At 39.3% G+C, this 16,489-nt stretch overlaps 2 protein-coding genes across 4 annotated transcripts in view; both read right to left on the bottom strand.

Annotated features, from left to right (window-relative positions):
* LOC117249459 (complement factor H-related protein 1-like) overlaps positions 1 to 198 on the bottom strand; it is a 51,617-nt gene extending 51,419 nt beyond the window's left edge. Inside the window, exon 1 of one of the 3 annotated variants that reach the window (XM_033650028.2) lies at positions 9 to 198. In XM_033650028.2, the coding sequence (XP_033505919.2) occupies positions 9 to 66 (58 nt within the window). In that variant the 5' untranslated portion in view covers positions 67 to 198. The remainder of the gene's footprint in view (positions 1 to 8) is intronic. The other 2 variants (XM_078173180.1, XM_078173182.1) reach the window with 2 other exon arrangements.
* A 1,877-nt stretch (positions 199 to 2,075) lies between these two features.
* The window catches only part of LOC144465050 (complement factor H-like), a 33,591-nt gene continuing 19,177 nt past the window's right edge, over positions 2,076 to 16,489 (bottom strand). Inside the window, exons 26-40 of the mRNA XM_078172853.1 lie at positions 15,137 to 15,192; positions 14,355 to 14,558; positions 10,608 to 10,734; positions 10,321 to 10,512; positions 8,625 to 8,804; positions 8,278 to 8,469; positions 8,104 to 8,160; positions 7,751 to 7,912; positions 7,490 to 7,651; positions 6,095 to 6,190; positions 3,458 to 3,508; positions 3,161 to 3,319; positions 2,897 to 3,058; positions 2,467 to 2,492; positions 2,076 to 2,339 (exon numbers count right to left, since the gene is read on the bottom strand). Of these exons, the coding sequence (XP_078028979.1) occupies positions 2,325 to 2,339; positions 2,467 to 2,492; positions 2,897 to 3,058; positions 3,161 to 3,319; positions 3,458 to 3,508; positions 6,095 to 6,190; positions 7,490 to 7,651; positions 7,751 to 7,912; positions 8,104 to 8,160; positions 8,278 to 8,469; positions 8,625 to 8,804; positions 10,321 to 10,512; positions 10,608 to 10,734; positions 14,355 to 14,558; positions 15,137 to 15,192 (1,841 nt within the window). The 3' untranslated portion in view covers positions 2,076 to 2,324. The remainder of the gene's footprint in view (positions 2,340 to 2,466; positions 2,493 to 2,896; positions 3,059 to 3,160; positions 3,320 to 3,457; positions 3,509 to 6,094; positions 6,191 to 7,489; positions 7,652 to 7,750; positions 7,913 to 8,103; positions 8,161 to 8,277; positions 8,470 to 8,624; positions 8,805 to 10,320; positions 10,513 to 10,607; positions 10,735 to 14,354; positions 14,559 to 15,136; positions 15,193 to 16,489) is intronic.

Below are 16,489 nucleotides of genomic sequence, written 5' to 3'. Positions count from 1 at the left end.
ATTCTCACCATGTAGCGCTCCAGGAAACCAAATCAGAAGAATAAATCCAAGGTATCTGACGCACATTTTGTCAGGAATGAAATCACCCGATAACAAAGTAGAGCTGAGAGCCGAGTCCAGATCAGAGCCAGTTAATTATTGTTGAGGGAATTTCCCGAAAATGTTTGTGGAGTAAACACTCGGGCATCATGGTGCTGCTCTGGAGCCAAAAGAAAAGATGGACAAATAGGCTTCATGTTCACAGACACACCCACAGAAAAGGAGAAAAAACATGCGAAAAAGATTCTCGCCTTTTTCCTCTTCTTAAGCGCACACAAAGCTCCTGGATCCACAAAAACATTTCAGGCAGATTTACTTGAGAAATGCAAATGATTCATTAAATGAGAAAGAAACAGTTTGGATCACTGCAGATTTACATCAGTATCTTGTTGAAACGAGGCTTCTTACAAACATTATTTTATAGTTTCCTGTTCGGTGTTGCTCTTTGACCTCAGATGATACTGTTGATTTCATCCATTCATTTACTGTCACATTATGTGCTTCAAAGAGCAGCACAGGTTTTTTGGATTTATTGTATGAATTCAACATTTAAAATCTGGGAAAGGCCTGTGACAATGATTCATTTGTCGAGAACGACCAGGAAACCTCAGATCAACTGATATATAAAAGTCTCTGCAAAAATGGATTATTTACAGACAAATTTCACAATTGCTTTTTCGACGTGTGTGATCAGAGGTCAGTGTTGTGTCTGATTCAATTATTTATCCAGCTTGACACATAGTCAGAGCTGCTCAGAGTCATTAAAGGTCTGTTACATTTTATATTCAGTAAACCTGCACATTGAATCATCTCATGTACAGTTGCTCCTGGAGTGTGAAACTGAACTCAAGTTGCATTCTTACAAATATCTTACTTGTTCTTTTACTAAACAAATATCTTCAGATAACAACAACATTTTATCATGTAGTTCGTTTATTGTATTTATGAGAAGTCCATAGCTGCAACATCGTACAAGAATACTGGGAATACACATTTCAATAACATTCATCAATTCTGGAAGAAGGAGTCGGTGCCATGTTAAGAATTTTTAACTATTTAATTGAAGTTTGTGTAGAAGAACACTATCAGACACAAATGATTATTTACAGCAGAGTATTTCTAGATGTTATACAACATGTCTAAAGGGACGTTTGAGCAGTAAAATAATTATCTGCTGCAAAGGAGGAATTTAAGTTGAATTCACATTTTTAAAGTCAAGTAGTCACCACATTTCATCCACACAGTCACCACATTTGCAGTCACAAATAACACTATAGTACAATCATTATAACAAAACTTTACATCTGTTTAATTTTCACAACGTGGCATAAACTCCTGTAATATTCCTTTTTAGCCATGTTAGCAGCATGGCTCTACAGATGCATGTCCAATAATTTTTAAGGAGGGACTTGTGTTTGTATTTTGGCTTAGAGGAGGGACATACAACATTAAATGATTGTATGTTGTATTTATGTTAAATACCCTCTGAACCAGATCCCGCTGGCAGGTTTAAAAGGCATGTGTTCTTTAAAAATTGGCAAATTGATCATAGCCAAAAACTGTAAAAACAGAAATTATCGTCTGATGCTTAAAGTTCCTACGGTCCTCGACATATCACGCATGGTGAATCTAATAATGTGCGCCATGCCAGGTTTATGATATTGCCACTGATGTGTACAGTTTATTTGGGGAAGCAGTCATTATATGCACATGTTGCTAATGCCAGCTGTGTGCCCCCGTACATCAAGTAAATGAACCTTCAGGAATTGTTCTGAATCAGGATCAGTGTTGGTGACGCATCCACAGCTCCTCCTGTAGCATTTAAAAATCAGCTGCTAACTTGCCAGACAAAGAGTCAATGAAGCACTGACACAGACAGTGAACTTTGTGAATCTGCCAGCCCATGTGTCTGCGAACTCGCCAGTGATACTGTCTCAAGTACATTTGTATAAGATAAACATTTCCTTTCTGCTATATCCATACTTAGTAAAAGGGCTGTACTAAACAAACTGTAGACAAAATAATACACAGATCTCAGTTAAGATTTTATTCAGATGACTGTAGGTCATATAAACTTTATTTTTTTTCAAAGTATTGATCGTGTCATTAAACTGACTGTTAAAGAACAATCAGCTCCAAAATTGTGTGTATGAATCTTCAATAAAAAAGTAAACAGAAAGGAAAAAAATGGGTGTAGTTGTTCTCTGGTGGAGGAATTTGGAGGACGGAGGAAATTTCCAACTTGGCTTTAGTTGTCAGTCCAGCAGTGATTCCTCTGCTGTGCTTTACCAGCAAACTCCCTGATTACAACACAAAAAATAAGCAATGATGTTAACATGTAATTAATGACCATAAAACTGATCAAAATAAGGTTACATTTTATTACAACGTAATTCTTTGAAAAGTAAATCAAAGACGAACACTCACCCGCTGATGGTCATAAGTAGAACAACCTAAAAATAATCCAATAACAGAACAGCAGTGAATATTTCAGTTGTTATATTCACACACATTTTTGTTATTTTGAAGTTCTGCATGGCTGAACCGACTGAGGAAAATCTGTTCTGCTTTATTACACAGGCTATATATCAGGCTGTCCACAGGCAAATCCTGGTTCTTTTATTGACAACACAAAACCTAATGTCAGGCTTATTCTTTAAATAATATGGTGTATGGATTTAATATGTTTGTTTTCCTTCAGTATTCTTCTTCAAACTGTCTCACTTTAAGTGATTTAGATCTGAATCACTTTAGATCATGGAGAGTTAATATTAACATATTTTATCTGACAATAAAAATGCTGAAACTAAAAGTATTGTGACAAACTAAAATGTTAAGATCTTACTTATATACTTACATGCTGTAAAAGTTATTCTTCCATTAGTGCACTGAAAACGGCTGCTGTAATCTCGCCAAACACATGGAAAATACTTCTGCTCTCCTTCCCTTAGAAATTTAGCTCCAGATACTTGAATAAAGAACCGAACATACTGAGCAGGATCTAAGGTACAGTGTGCCTCTGCACAAAAAAACACAGAAAGGAAATAGTATGTATAGTTATTTGGGAAACATCTTCAATAGACTTTCAGAATGACAAATTGTGGCACTGACTTGTTTATACCTTTGCAGAGGGGTAGTAGTGACCAAATCCTATCACTGTAACACACCACGGTGTCTGAACCAACGAGTGTGTGAAAGGCTTTACATTGGTATTTCAAAAACATTCGATACTTTTTCACCTCAGCGTTTGAAATGTTTGGGGATGCTCCACAGTTGTCGACTGGAATTTAAAAAAGAGGTAACATTCATTACAGTGTTAAACCGGTCAGAAAGGTAGAAAGTATTTGAAAAGTTAAACCAAATAAATAAATCAAGTCTGATACATGTGATGTAAAAGATATGAATCTGAATGATTCACCTGGTATGAGTCGAGGTCGCCTGTCATTTGAGCCCGAGGTGGAAGAGGATCCTGTGAGATGCAGAGCATATAAAGGTTGATATACAGGACAGAACACACAGTTAGTATCACTTTGGGGTGTTCTTTGGCATCACTTTATTTCTAATTCAGAGTAACATTTAAACAATTCATCATTACTACTTTTAGAAAATTTACGACGGAGTATTAGGGCCACACTGAAGAAAAAAAAAATCAGAGATTTCGAGAATAAAGTCGAAATATTACAAGAAAAAACTCGTAGTATTTCGAGAATAAAGTCATAATATTACGAGAATAAAGTCGTAGTTTTTAAGGAAATAACCAACAACAAACAGAATATCAGATTGTCTTTCATGCTGTTGTAAGTAGCCTACTTAATTAGGTTCGGGAACCGGCAGCGTGCCGGTTCTGTGTCAGTCGAAACTCCGGGCCCAGCTCTGCCACTGATTGGCCAGTCTGACATCCTTCATAATACATATAGAACGTTAGTGAAAATGAAGACCAAGACCCAGTCTCAGTCTCCCAGTGGGACAAAGAAGAAGAGGGAGTTTCGAAAAATGAATCTGAGAGAGGAACTCGTGAGCCAGGACCTGAAGGAGTTCCAGAGCAGTCCATCGCTGCTAGCTGCTCTACAGCCCTGTTAGCTGCACTGCTGACACAGACACAGCTCCCTCTGATTTAAGCTAGTCACCTGTTGATAAACCAAGGCGGCCTCTTCTTCGGCGTTATCCAGCCACGAAAGTTGGACAGCAGGATCGCTACTTCAATCGTAGATGGTATGAGGATTACAAATGGCTGGAATATTCATATCAATTATGCATATGGAATAAATACACTTGCTGTCGCATTTTGGATGTATTGTCTGGTTATTGGCAGGCGCATGGGCGCTGTCCGGTTCTGAATCTGTCACCTTTGCACGTGAAACATTTTTGCCATTGCCTTGTGGTCACTTGTATTAGGCTTAACTACTTTGTTGGATATTCTTTGGCCAAATTCAGTTAAAACCACTTTTGTATTGAACATGCTTGTGCTGTGTAGCCTATCATAGCTGCTTTTATTGAAAAAACAAGAACCTTCTTATAAAGTAACTGAAGTCATGAAAATCAATTATTTTCTTAGCACCCCCACGTATCGGTCAAGCTCCCCCTTAGCCCCGGGAGAGAAAAAATCCTGGCGCCGTGCCACAGCAGGCACATTAATATTACACTAGCCTAAGCACCCTGTGTGCGCTCAGAGCTGTGGCAGAAGTTACGCACCAAAATCTGGCGGAAGAAAAATAATAAGACGAAAAATAAGTAGGCTGTGTGTGACTTATGGCTGATGAAGTGGTGGGTGATCGATGTGCCTGACATCGATTGATTTAGTTTCAGCACCGCAGTAGTGGCCAGCTCCTGTTAAGAGTTTCTTAAAGAGCGATCTCAAGTAAAATCTTAAATGGATGCACAAAGTGAAAAGAAAGCAATAGCCTAATTTAAAAAGTTGCCTCTATTGAAAATGCATTTAATCTCTGATTTCTCAAGACAAGTTCTGTAATGACCTTGTCCGCTTTCATTCTGTTTATATCTTAACAGGAGCTGGCCACTACCGCGGTGCTGAAACTCTAAATTAATCGATGTCAGGCACATCGATCACCCACCACTTCATCACTGTCCCCATCACTGTTTCAACATCTCCTTGCTTAGGCTAGTGTAATATTAATGTGCCTGCTGCGGCTGGATCTGTGAGCGTTTGGTGGCTAAGAAGAGTGTTAAGAGTGGGTCAGCTCGATCTTACAACTCCTCCTTAGTGAAAGATCTTCTTAAGCTAAGAGCGATCTGGGAAACGCGGCCATTATCATGTCAACATACAGGGAACATGTGTCCAGAGTTTATGACATTTAGCGGGAGAGCTAGAGCCATTTGACTAAAGCTGACGTTATTACTGCTGTAGCATGATGTTATTAGGCTAAATACTACATTTCTAACAGTGTCTGAGCTGATTTATTGACACAGCATGCTTGTAGGCTGCTGTAATGTTAGGTTTACAGAGGAAATAACGGGATGTGACTTAATGGGGTGAAAATATCGTTAGTGAAACAGAATCAAGCGTTAGTTAGGGGACAAGAGTAAAGAGTCACAAAGACTCATGTATGTTAAAAGTTACTAACAACCGGTGTATTTACTGTAGGCTATGTGTCCGGAGTCCTTCGCCTGTGGAACGAGTAACGTGACCACTAACTTGTCCCCAAACGAAAGCATGTTTCTGTTAGGCCTATGTGTTTCACTAACGTTCTATATGTATTATGAAGGATGTCAGACTGGCCAATCAGTGGCAGAGCTGGGCCCGGAGTTTCGACTGACACAGAACCGGCACGCTGCCGGTTCCCGAACCTAATTAAGTAGGCTACTTACAACAGCATGAAAGACAATCTGATATTCTGTTTGTTGTTGGTTATTTCCTTAAAAACTACGACTTTATTCTCGTAATATTATGACTTTATTCTCGAAATACTACGAGTTTTTTCTTGTAATATTTCGACTTTATTCTCCAATTTTTTTTCTTTAATGTGGCCCTAATACTCCGTCGTAAAAATTAAAGACTGTTAACTGTAAAGTAAATGCCAAAAGGTCCATGACCTACCTCCACCTGCAGGACGTGTCCTGCTGCCAGCAGATGTGGTGTTTCCCCCAGCTGTTGCAGAACCACCCTTTCCAGCAGCTGGTTCATTTTCTCTGCCTAAAAGCATGTACAATTATTTAGGGAACATCTTTCATAGAGTTTAAGAACTAAAAATATTGGTATTTGACCTGTTTATATCTCTGTAGATGGGTGGCTGTGACCAAGTCCCATCACTGTAACACTCCATGGTCTCTGGTCCAACTTGTGTGTAAAAGACATTTGTATTTGTCACTGGATGACAGTTAAGCAGCCTAATGGCCGGTATACACTGTGCGATTCTGGGCTGTCCCAGACAAAAGATGGCCATCGTGGGAAAAACTTGGCGATATCTTTGGTCGTGGCTCTAAAACGGTGGTCTTACGTCGCACTGAGACAGGTTCAAGGACAGCCGTTGTCAATGTCTTGCTACCAAAGATAACCTGAGATAAAATTCTGATGGTGTCAGAAATTTAGGATGACTATCTCACAGTGTGACAGCTGCTACGACCTACGTCTACTAATCAACCAATAGAAATGCAGCACGAAATGACACAATGGTAACCGCGACACCAGCCCTAAACCCAAACAAATGATCGCTTGCCATGGAACTACCAGAAAGAGGAAAGATTGGTGGCGCTGTGGCAGCAACAGCCTTGTTTATTTGGTGTTTCCTCCAGCTGCTATCATGACCGCGAGAAAAAGACGCTGCATGGAAGGAAATTGTGGAGGAACTGTAACTTCCAGGTGAGCAAGCTACCTATGGTGGCGCAGATGGATGACGTAGGCTGATGCGGTGCACGCTGATGATGTTGCATATTGACGTACGTCGTAACCTGCGATTCAGTAGTAAACGGCAATTGTACAATCTGCACACATCAAACTTGACTTGGTACCAAAGTTTATTAGATCCACGTCTCACAGTGTGTCATGCAATGGTCTTATAAGATTGCGAAAATCGCACAGTGTATAGAGGGCATTAAACATGAATACAACACTAATTGGTTTAACTGACTAATATTTCCGGTGCCGACTAGCGAGGGGGCGGACATTTAATAGTTTAGACAACTAATCACACGCATCCCTAATATATAATATGTATGTATGTATATTTGTATTTATTCATGGTTAGTTTTTGTTCTTTTCTTGAGATATATTACAAAACAAAACTGGTTAAGTCGGGCTTATCCTTTGAATACTTAAGCTTTAGTTTCCTTATGTTGTATCAATTTATCTTTCTGTTCTTTTCTATCATAATAATTCTTCTTTAATCCCACTTAAAAAGTGAATATTCATTTATGTTATCTGACCATAAAACAGGCTGAAATTAAAAAAATTTAAAAGCAAATTAAAATGTAAAGAACTAAATTACACACTTACACTGGGTGAAATGTATTTTTCCATTAGTGCACTGAACACGGCTGCTGTAATCCTGCTGAATACACGGAATATGTTTCTCCTCTCCTTCCTTTAAATACTCAACTCCAGATAGTCTAAAATTGGCCCCAACATGTTCAGCAGGATCCAGGACGCAGAACGCCTCTGTACAAAATTACCAGAAAAACACATGTGTATCATTATTTGGGCAACATCTTTCATAAACCTTTGAAATGAAGAATACTGGTATTGACTTGTTTATACCTTTGCAGATGGGTAGTTGTGACCAAGTCCCATCACTGTAACACACCACGGTGCCTAAACCGACTTGTGTGTAAAAAGCATTACATTGGAACTTTATATACGTTCGATACCTTTCCACGACATCACCGTTTGGAACGTTCGGGTATGCTCCACAGTGGTCGACTGAAATACCACAAAATAAAAGAGGTTATTTATTGCTGTCATAGTATCTCAGTGAAATGGTGATCACAACTGGATAATCTCCAAAGGCTGTTTCATTACAGTAACTGGTCAGCATGGGAAGAAGTATTTAAGAAGTCGCATTGAGTAACATAAACTAAGTCTGATACATGTGATGAATCTGAATGAGTCACCTGTTGTGATTTGAGGTCTACTGGTTCTCTCATTCGAGCCAGAGGTGCTAGAAGATTCTGTGAGATACAGAGCAGATAAAGACACATAAGTTAGTTTCACTTTGTCCAGTATCTGGTAATAATAATAAAAAAAGCATCTTTATCGCTGCATGTCTTAGCACATTGTCCACTTACTGCATGTTGGGCCTTCAGTCCAGTTGCCATAGATGCAAAAGATGGACTTTGTGGTGTTTGCTTCCTCTACAGTATATCCATCTTCACATTCATACTGCACCTCTGAATCTGCAGCAAATACCTCCTGGTATTCCTGATGAATGATGACTGCATGGGGGATTTTAGGGGGCTCGCCACATGCATTAATACTTTCTGTGAAAATTGGTATATTAGTCATGAAAAAGAAGAGTTAATAAAGGAGCTCAGATGAGTGGTTACTTGCTTGGCTCAGTTAGCTGGTGAGAACTTAAACGTAAGAATAACTTGTCTTTGTTTTACAGCTTGTTTGTACAGAACATCAGACTTACTCTCACAGACCGGTAGAGACGTCCATGTTCCACCATCACATTTGGCTGTGACATGTCTGTATTTAGGTTCATATCCTTCATCACATGTTATCCTGATTTTGTGTCCATCCCTATACCAACCACTCCGGTTTTCTATGTATTTTGCATTGGGTATATCTGGTGGCAGGCAGGCTTTTTCATCTGAGAGGAAAAAAGAAACAGACATATATTTTACCATGGTTTTCTAGAAGGCCATTATTTGCGTGAATGTTATCTCCAAAGATTCACTGATGCTCTGCTGCCTTAAAATCAGGGCAAGGTGACAAGGGACAAGGGTTGCACCTTGTCACTGATTCTGTTTGTGATAGTCATGGACAGGATCTCAAGGCACAGCCTGGGGGAGGAAGGGGTCCGGTTTGGGGACCTCAGAATTACATCTTTGCAGACGATGTAGTTCTGTTGGCTTCATCACACTGTGACCTCCAGCATGCACTGGGGTCAGCACCTTCAAGTCTACCCACTCTGTGAGGGAGAGAGTTACTGCCTCAAGTGAAGGAGTTCAAGTACCTCTGGGTCTTGTTCATGAGCGAGGGTAGAATGGAGCTTACGATGTATATATGGTTTGGCACAACATCTGCAGTATTGCAGGCGCTGCGCCGGACTGTTGTGGTGTAGATGGAGCTAAGCCAGAAGGGCAAAGCTCTTGATTTACTGGTCCATTTACGTCCCAACCCTCACCTAGGGTCATAAGTTTTGGGAAATGACCGAAAGAATGAGATCATGGACAGAAGTGATAGTAATGAGTTTCCTCTGCGGGGTGGCTGGGCTCAGCCTTAGAGATAGGGTGAGGAGCTTGGACATCCGGAGGGAGTTCGGAGTAGAGCTGCTGCTCCTTCACGACGAAAGGGGTCAATTGAGGTGGTTTGGGCATCTGATCAGGATGCCTCCTGAGCGCCTCCCGTTAGAGGTGTCCCAGGAATGTCCCATTGGTAGGAGGCCCCAGGGCAGACAAAGAACATGCTGGAGGGATGTAATATCTTATCTGACCTGGGAACACCTTGGGGTCCCCAGGAGGAGCTGGAAAGCGTTGCTGGGGAGAGGGATGTTTGTAGTACTTTGCTTAACCTGCTGTCCCTTTGACCTGGCCCCAGATATGCGGATAAAACGGATAGATGCTAGCACTCAACATGAAGTCCTGCTGAAGCTGATGAAAATATAAAGTGTTTTGCAGGTATTTAGTTATCATGGAGCCCCAAAGGGTACCTGGGGATGAAAAGGTGAATATAACCTTAGATCGGCACGTGTGAAAGCTTTACCTCAGGAAATGTCTTGATGGTTCAGAGCATCACAACATGAACACACATCACCACAAATCTGCACCTAAATTTTCACCTTCACCCAGCCCTTTGCATGTTGCACTGCTGCAGCAGGTGGCACGGAGAGCACAAAAGTTTTTGGGGCTGCGTGATAACTAAAAAAACATAATAATTTTATAATAAGCTTGTTGGAAGGAAAGTATGTATCTATTATTTTTATCCATCTATTTTTTTTTTCTGTCCTTTAGTTATAACCAAATTATTTGAGAAATTAAATGATGGTGTTAGATGAGAAGTCAGAGGATCATCAAAGTTATAACAATTCATCCGACAGACTGACAACAACGCTGCAACCATGGGGACAAAAGGAAACAACAGCAGACATGTTTAGGAACACTTACCTATACACTGTGGTTCAGGAGACCATTTTCCATTGTGACATGTGCTTGTTGCCCACCAACCCTTCACTGCTGGTTTACGTCCTTCAACACAGGTATAGCTCAGCTTTGTTCCGTAAGAATAAGTCTGTTGTTTTGGGGCAAAGAAACCACCATCCAGTCTGGGAGCACTACACGACTGTGCTGCACTTTGTGCTAAAACACAACGATAAGGACGATTACTAAACAGTAACTGTATTTGTTGTTAAGAAATTCAAATGATCGTATGTTAAAGTGTTTGATATTCTCACCATGTAGCGCTCCAGGAAACCAAAAAAGAATAATAAATCCAAGGTATCTGATGCACATTTTGTCAGGAATGAAATCACCCGATAACAAAGTAGAGCTGAGAGCCGAGTCCAGATCAGAGCCAGTTAATTATTGTTGAGGGAATTTCCTGAAAATGTTTGTGGAGTAAACACTCGGGCATCATGGTGCTGCTCTGGAGCCAAAAGAAAAGATGAACAAATAGGCTTCATGTTCACAGACACACCCACAGAAAAGGAGAAAAAACATGCGAGAACAATTCTCGTCTTTTTCCTCTTCTTAAGCGCACACAAAGCTCCTGGATCCACAAAAACGATGATGATACTCTTCATCCATCCATTCATTTACTGTCACATTATGTGCTTCAATGAGCAGCACAGGTTTTTTGATTTATTGTATTAATTCAACATTTAAAATCTGGGAAAGGCCTGTGACAATGATTCATTTGTCTACCATGAAACCTCAGATCAACTGATATATAACCCTCTCTAAAAAAAAAAAAATTGATTATTTAGAGACAAATTATACAATTGCTGTTTGGGCCGGTGTGATCAGAGGTCAGTGATGTCAATAACAGTATATCTAAAAACACATATTTAATTTTACATGTTTAAATCTGATGATTTCTAAAATGACAGCTTGACACATTGTCAGCTAAATCTGCTGGCATGCTAACAAGCTAACGCGAGGCCTTTTTGAGGCATCACAGTCCAATATCCACCATATTAATGTGTTCAGTGAAAAAACAAACAACTACAACATTATATTTAAGTATTTTTTTCAATTTTTGTGTTTCAGATCGAGCCAAAAAGCCCAAAATTGATTTTTATGAAATCCAGCACATGTTGTTGGCATATTCAAATTTTATTTTCCAGTCAGTAATACATTGACTTGAATCCAAATGCAGCTGCATCTTCAATCTTCAATTAAACAATTGTTGTAATAAAAAAATTTAGAAACAGAACTTTATTTATTTGAAAGGTAGATTTAGGAGTAACACCCACCCTCTTTGGCTCAATCCAGCAATCAATATAAGCAATAAAGTATAAATTTTAACACCACATTTGAATCTTTGTAGCTTTAAGCACACAGAGAATTTGTTGGTACATTATGTAGGCCGTCACAGATCAAAACAAAAAGCCAGACATCATTTGATGAACAACCCAACACAGTGTGTGACAGCATGATCATAACTTAGCCAGCATAACTTGTTTTCCATCAGTGGTGAGCAAATCCAAAGGCAGCAGTATTCTTCCTCTTGGTGCTGTAGCCTCAGCAAATATCCTGGTTACAAGACAGAGGTTTGACAAACAGAAACAAACAGAGTCAAATATAATGTGAATAAAGTGATGCATGTAAATAAAAAAAGGGAAGAACAGTAGTTGTCTTTCATGTGAGAAACATCAGCGTTCTTTAAAAAGTAGATCCAGGAGTTACACTCACCCTCTTTAAATCCCACCAGTCACAACCTGAAACAGAAAGAAAAAATAAACAAAACATTTTCTCAGTTTTTCTTGTTACTCTTAAGAAGACAGTCAGATGACTTCATACTTTTCTTGTCATCTTAAAGATTTTCAAGCAAAGCTAACAAAAGCTACGGCCACCACCTTAAACTCCTTCACACTGGCTACGGTTACATGATGGCTTCTCCTTCGGAATGAAATAAATCTGAATGAAATCATTCGGAATTAAAGTTTTTCCAGGTAGTTTACATGGGAAATATTCATTCCGAATGAGGGTTTACATGGGAGATCAGTTCAATCGCCTTTATTCAGGTCTGCGCAAGGTTTGGGGCAGGGAAGGTTTCTGACTGGATAGGGGGCGGGGCGGATGTTACGTATTTACGTTTACCAGAAGAAAACACTGTAGTCCTCGCTCCGGATAACAAGATGCTTGACGCCGGCATTCTTAGTGCCTTTTTCGGGCGTGTTTTGCTTATATTCTTGAAGCAGCAGTACGACAACAACCTTGTTCTGCTAATGCTTCGTCTGTTGAGGAGGAGAAGGGAGGTAGAAGACCGTGCTGTGGTGAATGGAAACCGGTGAGTGCTACGAGTCCGACTGCTCTATCTCAGCCCGTTGCTATGCAGCCCGTTGCTATGCGCGCTATATACGTCATCGCGCCAGAAGGGCAAGGAAACGAGCATGCGCAGAAAGACCGGAATGAATTTAAAGAGGAATGAGTGTATACATGCACACAAAATTCTTTCATTCGGAATGACAAATGGAATAAACCACCCCCTTTAATCGGATTTAATTTTCAATCGGAATGACCATTTTTCAGTCGGAATGACTGTTTACATGACCACTTTTAATCGGAATGGCCTTTCATTCAGATTAAAAGTGGAATTAAACTGTCCATGTAAACGTACTCACTGTGATGGCTATGCCTGCTATCCCGCACACTCACTGTCTCAAGGCCCGCCTTCTACGACTTTATGAATCCTACTTTACAAATACCCTTTTTCCATTGTCACTTTTGGCCACAACGAGTGAAGCCATGCTGCGCCGATCTGTGTTTCCATTGTCAGTTTAGACACGCTGTGCCACGCCAAGCCACACCAGAGATGGACCTTCTCAGGAGTAGGTCCAAAAGCCGGGCAGCCGGCCCTCAAGCAGGTAGCGGTGATGTCTCGCCAAATGCAGCCAACACCCAACGTTCCCCGTTCTCCCCCACGAACAAGCGTGTGTGTAGCAAGACTCTACTCACCTCTGTCTGCAGGAGACCAGAGAAAGGTGTTTTTAAAAGTCTCTGTGTGTGTTCAGCTCTCAGTACTTTTGTAGCTTCTAACTGAATCTCTGTGGTTTGGAGTTTAGTTTCTGTCCTGCGTCCTGTTTTTACTTTAGAGATCTGCTTTATTTTACTGTTTCATGTTCGCTATCTGCCGTGTTAGAAGTTGTGTGAAGTTACTGCTCGAAAACTCAACAACATTTCCTTATTTTGCTGCTTCACAATAAAAGCTTTTAAAACAACAGGGGACTTGTATTGTGAAGAATCGATAGAAAAGTCATTCCTGGCTGTTGGTGACTTTTCAATGTGCTAACTTCTGTGGAAAAAAGAATACATTTTTTGTGTTTTTATTATTATATCAGGTAAATGACATGTTTAACCTTCAGGAGCTTTTATTGATAGAGCTTAAGCATTTAAATAATAATAATTATGGGTGGATTGTTCAGACATGGACTGTGAGAGAGTTCCACCCTGTTAGGGACATATTCATAGGTACTACAAAGTGTTAATTATGTAAATATTTAACAATACTTAGTTTTTATAACACCTTATTGTCCCTGTCCCTTATTCCATCATATAAGTTTGTTTTCTTCTTTGAATAATAATGAAACAAGAATTGTTAAGTAGAACGTGTGTTCGTTGTTTAGGACCATCACAATTTTGTACCCGATTTACCCAAAAGGGTAAATAATAGCAAATTTGCTCAAAAAACATATGTATGCTGTTAATCCCTTTCAGCTCTGCAAATTAACATAAAAACATGCAAAATATTTAACAAGGTTGTTATGTTATTTAAAAAAAAAAAGAAAAAAGTGACTAACAGGGTGGAAAGGACACTTACAGGGTGGAATTATCAACAATGACTCAGTGAGTTTCAACAATGATTTTATTAAACACACATTAACATTAACATTAAACACATTAATTCATTCATTTATTATTATTTAATTCACTAGAGACTTATAAATAATAATAATAATAATACATTTTATTTATATAGCACTTTTCAAACGAAGTACAAAGTGCTTGACAATAAAAGCAGAGTCAAAATTCAAACAAAACAAGGCATATCTGGCTGTAATCCTGCTCCAAGGCCATTTCTCCCTCTCTTTCCTGAGATACTCTGCTCTTCTTTCTGGATCAGCGTCTCTCCTTTCTCTGTAGCAATGCTGCATCTCTGCTGCACTTAGTGCTGGAGCCATTTCCTAACAAATACATAATTTAACTTTATATTATCATGTAAATTGTATAGACCACACAATATTGATCAATTACTGTTTAAATGCATACTGATTACACACAAGGGGGTGTGATCAATTGATAAGACAAGAAAAGCCAAATAAATGTTGAATAACTTATTATAGTTATAAAGTGTAAACCTTTAATACATACTGGTAAATTACATGAACAGTTTAAATGACATTTGAATATGTTTATATCAGCATTAATATGCATTTCTTTACATTTTGTAATAGATTTTCCACCCTGTTAGGTGCATGTTCCACACTGTAACATGGTGGAACATGCACTTAACAGGGTGGAATTTTGTCAACCAAATGAGCTATAGCTCTGTGAGGCAGCCATCTATAGTTAGCTAACTTTGCACACAAACAGTACTTTAGTATATATATCAAACATGTTTGTGATTATTTCAAAATGTTGCTTACTTTCTTCATAATTTAGCATGATAGGGTGGAAAGTTAAGAGTAGGACATAAAGGTTAACATCATAAAACTTGTAAAAAAAAAAAAAAAAAGAAGACATACAGAAAGTTGGGACTCACCTCTCTTTGTTCTTTTGAATTCCCGCCAAAAGAGTGATCGCACTTCCTGAATGTGGCTTCATGGGAATTGTAGGTTTTTTTTGTTTAGAAGGTGAAAAACCACAAACTTCGATTTCGAGGACACACAGTAAATTATAAAAATGATAAATAATAACAATTGTTTCCATTGATATATATTTATAAGTAGAGAGATTTTAATTTGATTTATACAATAATAAAGGCACATTTATATTTATTTATAATTATATCGCAAATGTGTCTCATTGAAACTGAAAATTTGCTTTGGAGACCAAAACAAAAAGTAATTAAAATTAAAATAAATATATTTTGCATGCATTATTTTGTGTTAATCTTACAAAGAAGACCTCAATCTATAATAAAAGCTTTTCACCATAAATATTTCATTAATTTTAAATAAAATATTAACATTTATTTCCTGGGGACAGAAAAGTCACCAATATCCAGGAATGACCCTATTACTGAATTAGCGGAACTTTGTTAGCGGCTTTTCTTCAATTAAGACAAATGTAATAAAACTACAGGGAGGAAAGTGAAAGCAGAAACAGCCACAGTGAGATGTTGATGAAGAGCTGCAGACAACAGGCTCTGCAAACAGCTCAGCTCCAACACGTTAACATCTTTTACCTGCCCTGCTGTGGAAAAACACACAGCAAAAATAACAGGGGACCTTAGCTGTGGATCGAGCCCAGTCTCACTCCGAAGTTGTGGAATTCTGGCGCTTGGGCAGTGATTTGCGGCATCAGACACCAACGAAAGAAGCTGTCCTTTAATGTTGGCATGTTATGCGGCCAGTTGCCGGTATAGTTTAGGGATGCCCGGCGGTGTCAGAGGGAAACGCTGTGGGACAAGGACGAAAGTTAAAGGGATAGTGCACCCAAAAATGAAAATTCAGCCATTATCTACTCACCCATATGCAGAGGGAGGCTCAGGTGAAGTTTTAGAGTCCTCACAACACTTGGGGAGATCCCAGGGGAGAGGGTGTAGCAGCACAACTCCATCTAATGGAGGCTTACGGCGCCCCAGATTCAAACGTCCAAAAACACATAATTGAAAACACAAAATATCTCCATACTGCTCGTCCGTAGTGATCCAAGTGTCCTGAAGCCCCGACATAAAAAGTTGTTTGGAAAAATGTCATTTGAACTCTGTTTTTAGCCTCATTGTAGCCTGCAGCTCTAACTGCCTCTAACTTTTTATGTCGGGGCTTCAGGACACTTGGATCACTACGGACGAGCAGTATGGAGATATTTTGTGGTTTCAATTATGTGTTTTTGGACGTTTGAATCTGGGGCACCGTAAGCCATCATTAGGTGGCGTTGTGCTGCTACCCCC

This window comes from Epinephelus lanceolatus, chromosome 12 (assembly GCF_041903045.1).
Source record: "Epinephelus lanceolatus isolate andai-2023 chromosome 12, ASM4190304v1, whole genome shotgun sequence".
Lineage (NCBI taxonomy): Eukaryota > Metazoa > Chordata > Actinopteri > Perciformes > Serranidae > Epinephelus > Epinephelus lanceolatus.
Note: the sequence above shows the minus strand (reverse complement) of the source record. Positions and strands in the feature narration are given on the sequence as shown.